Below are 8,329 nucleotides of genomic sequence, written 5' to 3'. Positions count from 1 at the left end.
TTGCTAAATAATTGAGCAAACTGTAATAAGAGTAACAACAACAACACCAATAATGGTTTCACAATAAGCCTATTGTCTGTGTGAATAACCATTCATAATTCTATCTATTTCTGTTCTTGTTCTTCCTTTATCTCTACCGCCAATGTCACAACCATTTACATCCTCCGCTTTTTCAACCAGATTGTTTCCTGTCTTTTCTTTTCAATCATTGTTATTTTCTTTTGTCGTCTTCCTCCTCTTTCCAACCATTTTCCATCATTCATCATTATTCACGCAATTATCTCCTGCCGTCTTCATCCATTTATTTCCCCCCACCCCCACCCCCATCCTCACTTTACAACACTCGTTCTCTCTCATCATCATTTTTTCCTGTTCTTCCTTTGTCTTCAATTTTCTTCTCCCCCCCACCCCACCACCACCTTTCTCATTCTTTTATGTTTCCTTTTTGTTTTGTTTTTTTCCTTTCTTTGTTTAATCTTTTATCCTCTCGTCTTCTTTTTCTTCCTTCCTTTTGTCTTCATTTTTTTTCTTTTTCCATCATTTTTACTTTTGCGCTTCCCTTGTTCTTCTACGCCGTCTTCTCCAGCTTCTTGTCTTCCTTGCTGTTCTTATTTCACCTGTGTTCTATTTTCAACTGACTCCACCTTATCAACTTTACACACACACACACAGAGATCTCTCTCATGAACATTTTCCTCGGACTCAGAACCATCATTTAGCAGCTATCTATTCAAGAAAAACATTAACCAACATTTACATGGCGCCAATCTTTCTAATCTTGAAGAGCCCCAAAATCCATGGCCCCATTCTCTACCACCAGACCAATCCATCAACAAACCTCCACATCAAAACCCTGTGATTTCCTCCTTATTCAGCCATCATTCTATCCTGCGTTCTTTAAAATATTTTCTTCATCCTTCAAATAAGATTTTTCACTCAAATTCTTCTCTTGTAACAGGAAAAATAATCTAGAATCCTTACTTAATCATCACCATCATCGTCGTTTAACGTCCGCTTTCCATGCTAGCATGGGTTGGACCATTTGACTGAGGACTGGTGAAACCAGATGGCTACACCAGGCTCCAATCTGATTTGGCAGAGTTTCTACAGCTGGATGCCCTTCCTAACGCCAACCACTCAGAGAGTGTAGTGGGTGCTTTTACGTGCCACCGGCACGAAGGCCAGTCAGGCAGTACTGGCAACGGCCATGCTCAAAATGGTGTATTTTATGTGCCACCTGCACAGGAGCCAGTCCAGCGGCACTGGCAACGATCTCGCTCAAATGTCTTTACACGTGCTATCCGGCACAAGTGCCAGAAAGGCGACGCTGGGCACAGGTGCTAAAAATAACAATAATATCTGAATAAAAGACAGGATGGTCACAGCTGGAACGTCTTTCATCATGGGTCTACTGGATGGGGGACTGGCCTGTGGCTAAACAACAACAGCAACAAAGTAAGACACATTAAATAGATGAATAAGATGCAGGACAGCTTTGATCATAGGTATGTGGATCAGAACTGATCCAGGGCTAAACAGCAAGATATATTTATAATTCATTGAACAACTGTAATTAACAGGATGTTTTTATTTAGTGAAATACAGTTTATAGAATATAAAATATATAATCAACTGATATTATATACACACACACACACACACACACACATATATATATATATAGACATACACACACACACACACACACATATATATATATATATATATATATATATATAGACATACACACACACACACACACATATATATATATATATATATATATATATATACATACATTCGTACACATATATGTACATATATGTCTGTCTTTTGTGTCAATTTTGTGTGTGTGTGTGTGTGTGTGCATCTGCGCACACACATTTTTAAGTGTGCATTTATATACATATACATATATATATATGACAAATATATATAAATATTTACATGTATGTATGTATGTATATATCTATATATGTACTTACAAATACATGTTAATATGTTTATGCAAACGTTATGGATGCTTGCTTGTGTGTGTGTGTGATTGTGTATGTGTATATAAATGTATGTATGTATGTGTGTTTGTGTGTATATATATATATATATATATATATATATATATATATATATATATATATATATATCAATGTATATATAAAGTCAGTTGATTGGGTAGTTGGAATTCTTCTTTTAAGAAATTTTTTTGGGTTCCGATCTTGCCATCTCCACAGAGCTTCCAGCAAGTTCTTCATACATTTACAGGCACAGCTGCAAGGCTTCTGGTAAAAGAAGGATTCCTTTGGGTTTGTATATATATATATATATATATATATATATCCAGATGGTCCTCGACTAATGAGGAAACAGGGAGAAGGGAAGGGAGTGGAATGGGAGGTGATGGGGACTGTGGCTTGAACCCTTCAGATGCTGCTGGAATCAAGCCAGGAAGAATATACAAGAACGTGTGGTGACACGTGTCCTCCTCTGCTCTAACATGTTCGATGGTGTTAAACTCTGAGTAACATCTGTTGTAGCTACTTAATACTGAGGACAGTTCTAGATTAATCAGAAGCTGGCGCTCAAAGCAACTGGTGGACTGGTAAGATTAACCAAAGACAGATTCTCATTGCATCTGGTGAACCAGATTAACTAAATGCTGGAGCACTCGGCAAGGTGGACTAGCCAAAGCAACCAGAAGCTGGAGCTTAAAGCACTTGGTGATCAAGATTAACTTAAAATTGGAGCCCACAGCATCTGGCCAGTCGGGCTGGCCAATTTCACCAAAATCTAGAGCTCAAAACATCTGGTAGACTAGATTAACCAAAAGTTGGAGCTAATAACATGTGGCAAGATGGTCTGTTCAACACAACTGAAAGCTGGAGCCCGAAGTATGTAGTGGACTAAGCAGAGCAGGAGCTCAATGCGTCTGGTGTAGTGGGTAGATTAACTAAAAGTTACAGTCGTATCATCTAGATTAGTACAGATGTAAAACTGTTGATCACTCCAGATCACCAAAGTTACTTTTGAAGTCATGGCAGAGGAGAAGAAGGAGAAGAAATAAAAAATGTTACAAAATTAGAGGAGAGACAAAGAGGAAGATAAATGGGGGAGTAGGTTGAGGAGGAGGAGGAGGAGAAGAGGGTTTAGTAGAATTACTGTTTCCTGATTAGCGGGGACCATCTGAGGCAGCCTGCGGTCTTTTTAAGACAGCAGACTATCTACCGACCTCATCCGCCTCCCATCGGTGGGGGGCCCGGCGTGTCACCGTCAAAATTTAATCTGCCCATGCGCCGCCTCGGAGGGGGTGGTGGGCTGAAAAGTAAAAACGGGAAAAAAAATTCATAAACAAGAATGTAAATTAATAACATGTATAGTTATATGTGTACATATGTGTGTGTGTGTGTATATATGTATATATATATATATGTGTGTGTGTGTGTGATGTGTATGTATAACCTTGTGTATATCATTGCCGATTTTTTCTTCCTCCATCTTCCCTTCTTTGGACTTTCCTATATTTCCGATGAAGAGCTCCGCTCGAAACGTCAAACTCTCTTTCCTTTCCTTTCCTGAGCGTCAAGTAACACGATATCTGTATCACATCCTCGCGTTGTTGTTTTTTGTCGTTTCTGTTGTTTGAACTCACTATATATATATATATATATCATTATTTGGGCCTTGGTTATATGGTTAATAGAATGCTGATCAAAGCACTTTCTCTGTTTAGGCTACCTGATGTCAGCTGCAGTTTTGATATAAGGAGTCACTGGATCTACCTCGGGAATTCTGCAATGTTCGTTTGTTTATGCTGAGGCCCAATGCTTTGCCTCCGTGAGGCCCAACACTTGAAAGGTATTCAGCCACTTTGTCTCCCTGAGGCCCAACGGTCAAAAGGAACTCAGCCACTTTGCCTCCGTAAGGCCCAACACTGGAAACAAACTCGGCCACTTTGCCTCCCTGAGGCCCAACGGTCAAAAGGAACTCAGCCACTTTGCCTCCGTAAGGCCCAACACTGGAAACAAACTCGGCCACTTTGCCTCCCTGAGGCCCAACGCTTGAAAGGAACTAAAAGAAATATGTCCACATACACATATATAAACGAGACTTGCTGGGCAAGGCTGAAACAGTGCAAGAAAATATAAAGTAAACTATAAAAAAAACAAAGCAAAACAAAACAAAACAAAACAAGAAGTTGTAGTTTTATCTCATATTCCTATATTCCAGTGTTTAGCATTGTATGTGACACAAATATAAGCCCATCTAGCAAAGAAGTTGAGGGTGTGTGTGTTTGTGTGTGTGTGAGCAGTATGGGCCATGAAACAAATGTAATGAAATAAGCCTTGGCTTTAAACAGAACAGAAGAGATAAAAGAATAAACAGAATAAAAAAAACAAAACAAAAGAAGTGTATAGACACAGTACTTACCCTCGTCCATCTGATCGGTAGCTGCCACCGCTGTCATACTGGGTTGTGTTAGGCTGCAAGGTAGACAATGGAAAATGTAAAGATTTGTAACTAAGAAAATGTTATGCAATTAAAAGTAAAATATAAAGAATATAACAAGACCATTAGCAAACAGTATTCGGCCTCATCGTCATTTTAATGTCTACTTTTCCATTGCATTGGTCAGGTGGAATTTATTGAGATAGCGTTTCTACAGCTGGTTGCTGACCCCTCACCTGTTGCCCCCCCGCCCCGCCATGGCTGGACATATTTTTCATGAAAGATTGGAAATGAACAACCCGCACTTGTATGGTGGGGATGCTCATTTACGACCATCACATGACATCTAATCAAGGAGCAACACACACACGCACACATAAATATATTAATGACCCCCGCTAGTGCCAATACACTCTGTAAAGTGGTTGACATTGCAAAGGGCCTCCAGCCGTAGAAACCATGTTCCTAGATATACTGTGTCTGAATAAAAGACAGGATGGTCATAGCTGCAATGCCTTTAGTCATGGCACTACTGGATCAAGACTGACCTAGGGTTAAACAACAACAAGCAGGTTGAATTGTAATAAAAAATTTCACTTACCGATATTAACGTCTTGAAACTGCATCAGGAATGAGATCGATATAAAGAGAGAAGAAAGGGAAAAGAAAAAGAAAATATGATTTTAATAAATTAACATAATAATATTTCATAATACATTATAATAATTTATAATAAATTACAGAAATCAAAGGGGTCCATGGGTAAAAAAAATGGTTGAGAAACGCTGATGTAGAGGTCTTCCTTGTTGGCACATACATATATACATACATAAGACAGTAGAGTGTGATTTGAGGGATATTTGGCTGCTACTTCTACCAGGTCAGGCTATCATGTGGAGGTCTCCCTCATTGGCTCATACATACATATATACATAGATTAGAGAGTAGGTTGTGATTTGAGGGAGATTTGGCTGCCACTTCTACCAGGTCTAGCTATCATGTAGAGGTCTCCCTCATTGGCTCATACATACATAAGACAATAGGGTGTGATTTGAGGGAGATCTGGCTGCTATTTCTAGCAGATCTAGCTACCATGTGGAGGTCTCCCTCATTGGCTCATACATACACATATACATACTCATATCTCCACCGCCTTCGCCGTCCTTACCTTTGTATGTACAGAACAAGGGAGACAACTCTGCATATTCCCCGATGTCGTTCCGTGAGGCGTCGAGAAATAGCAGCCGCTCCGAGAGTGTAGTGGGTGCTTTTTACGTGCCACCAGGAAGGGTACCAGTCAGGCAACACTGGCATCGACCACACTCGAATGGTGCCTTTTACGTGCCAGTGGCACGAGTGCCAATCAAGCGGTACTGTCATCGGCCACGACAATATACATATAGGGAGAGGCACTTATGCAGATAAGCAAATTAAATACAACAGATTGGGTTTGATATACAATATATATATCATCATCATCATCATCATCGTTTAACGTCCGCTTTCCATGCTAGCATGGGTTGGACGATTTGACTGAGGACTGGTGAAACCAGATGGCTACACCAGGCTATATATATATATATATATGCAAACAGTAAAAAAGCTAAAAGTGAAGATTTTCAGACAAATCAATGGATCTCATCTGTTGACTATACATAGTCCACTCACAAGGCTTTGGTCAGCCCGAGGCTATAGTAGAAGACATTTGCCCAAGGTGCCATGCAGTGGGACTGAACCCGGAGCCATGTGTATGGGAAGCAAGCTTTTTACTACACAGCCACACCTGCACCTATATGTTGATAGATTAGAGATCGATAGCAGCCTTTCAGTAACTGAGTTGAAGGTGAGAATGGAGGAATGTCTGTGCCGATCGAGGAGACTTGATCTCATCAGAAGAACTCTCTTCATTAAGGAGAATAAAGTTGAAACATCAACCATGAAAATTCAAAACAAAATGAAATGACAGGGAGGGGCAAGCAGCCCCACAATGAAAAACAGAAACCGAAGTACTTACAAAAGGATAATAATATTTATGAGTCCAAACAGAACCTCTGGAATGATCGACAGCCGCCATGGAGACCTCGAAGATACTATGTTACCTAAAATGGTAAAGGAAGAACAAAGAACGTGATGATTATTTTTCTGAGTTCAAAGAATTTGGAGTTGAAATATTTTGTGATAACGTCATCAGGTGTTTTTTTTTATCTGTGGACGTGTACATAGAACCTGAATGGATTAGAACTCGTCATCTTTCTAGTCTGTACCGGTGGTTCCCAACCTGGAATTCACGGACCCCTGCTGGCGAAAATTTTCGGCGGGTGGGGAGAATAAATAATAAATATTTTGGTTGGAGTTAATTGTTGGCGTTTTAGATGTAAACTTCCGGTTGGTTGCTTTTGTTTACATCCGGTTCGATCCATGAATCAGCAAAATGAAAATCGATTGATTTTTTTAAAAAATCGAACGTTAGGTTGCCAAAGTTTGATTGCGTGAAACTGTCCCTTTTTTTTTTTTGCGGGATCAAAGAGGGATCCACCACGGAGTCGACCGACATGTGAGAGATGATAGCTAAATCTCCCTCAAATTGACGGTCTGCTGAGAACATGAACACGTCAGATAATGTGGTCCTAGATACGCTATGCTTGAATAAAAGACATGATGGTCACAACTGGAACACTTTTGATCACAGGGTCTGCTGGATCAAGACTGACTTGGGATTAACAGCAAGGAAGGGCACATTAGATAATGTAGTCCTCGATACACAATGACTGATCACTGCTGGGACCTCTTTGACCATGGGTCAACTGGATCAGGGCTGACTCGGGGCTAAACAACAAGGAAAGGACACATTACACAGTTTAGTCCTAGATACACTATGACAGAATGAAAACAGGACGATCATGCTGGAGCATAACAGACTAATACTGAAACGTGCGCACGAGCGCCTATACATACACGTATACGTCTTTCGCTTATTTCAGTCACTGGTCTACGGCCATGCTGGGGCACTGCCTTGAAAGGTTTAAGCCGAACATCAATCCCAGTATTTATTTATCTCGTGTCGAACCGTTAAGGGGTCGCAAACGAACCAACATCGGCTGTCAAACAGCAGTGGTGGCGGTGAACAAACACCACACACAGATATATATATATATATATATATATATATATATATACAAGAGTTAAGGAATGCAGTCGATAAGATCCGGGCGACAAATGTTTCATAGCGAGTGGAACCTTAGAAGTGGTAAATATCCAAATGAGGTGTATACGGCTGGATACTCCTCAGGCCAAGGATATCTTGATTAAATGAAAGCTCATATTGTCACAAGGAGGTACATGTTAACAGATGGAAGGCTCGACCAGAATGTGCGATCCTTGGATCACACATTGGATAATATATAAGACCCTTGGATCTTGTATGTATGTATGTCATCATATCAGATATGATTTTTTTAAATTACGTAGTTAAAAAGTCAGTCGCAGATATACCAATAAAACATCTATTGAAGTTAATCGATATTTAATCAACGAGACAGAGCTGCCCAGGTGTGTTTTGGATGGGGAGATGGGACATACAGGCGTAGCTAAATGGTTAACAAATTTACTTCCCAATCACACCGATCCGGGTTCAGTCCCACTGCGCGGTGTACCTTGGGCAAGTGTCTTCTACTATAGTCTCCGACCGACCAAAACTTTGTGAGTGGATCTGGTAGACAGAAACTGATTTAAACTTCCTCCAGGGCTAACTTTGCTTTTTATCCCTTCACATTTGAAAAAAAAAAACAAAGTACCAACTTAATACTGTATCGACACAACACTCTTTCTTTAAAACTGCTGACTTCCGATCCTAATTAGAAATAACTATTCCAAGTATTGTCCCTTT

At 40.1% G+C, this 8,329-nt stretch overlaps 1 protein-coding gene across 1 annotated transcript in view; it reads right to left on the bottom strand.

Moving 5' to 3' along the window:
• Positions 1–1,572: 1,572 nt before the first annotated feature.
• The window catches only part of LOC106876636 (selenoprotein K), a 7,065-nt gene continuing 308 nt past the window's right edge, over positions 1,573–8,329 (bottom strand). The window contains exons 2-5 of the mRNA XM_014925250.3: positions 6,458–6,542; positions 5,045–5,063; positions 4,426–4,478; positions 1,573–3,312 (exon numbers count right to left, since the gene is read on the bottom strand). Of these exons, the coding sequence (XP_014780736.1) occupies positions 3,228–3,312; positions 4,426–4,478; positions 5,045–5,063; positions 6,458–6,542 (242 nt within the window). The 3' untranslated portion in view covers positions 1,573–3,227. The remainder of the gene's footprint in view (positions 3,313–4,425; positions 4,479–5,044; positions 5,064–6,457; positions 6,543–8,329) is intronic.

The sequence above is a fragment of the Octopus bimaculoides genome, chromosome 30 (assembly GCF_046866305.1).
Source record: "Octopus bimaculoides isolate indiv1 chromosome 30, ASM4686630v1, whole genome shotgun sequence".
Taxonomy (NCBI): domain Eukaryota; kingdom Metazoa; phylum Mollusca; class Cephalopoda; order Octopoda; family Octopodidae; genus Octopus; species Octopus bimaculoides.
The sequence above is the reverse complement of the archived record's forward strand: the minus strand, read 5'-3'. Positions and strand labels throughout refer to the sequence as shown.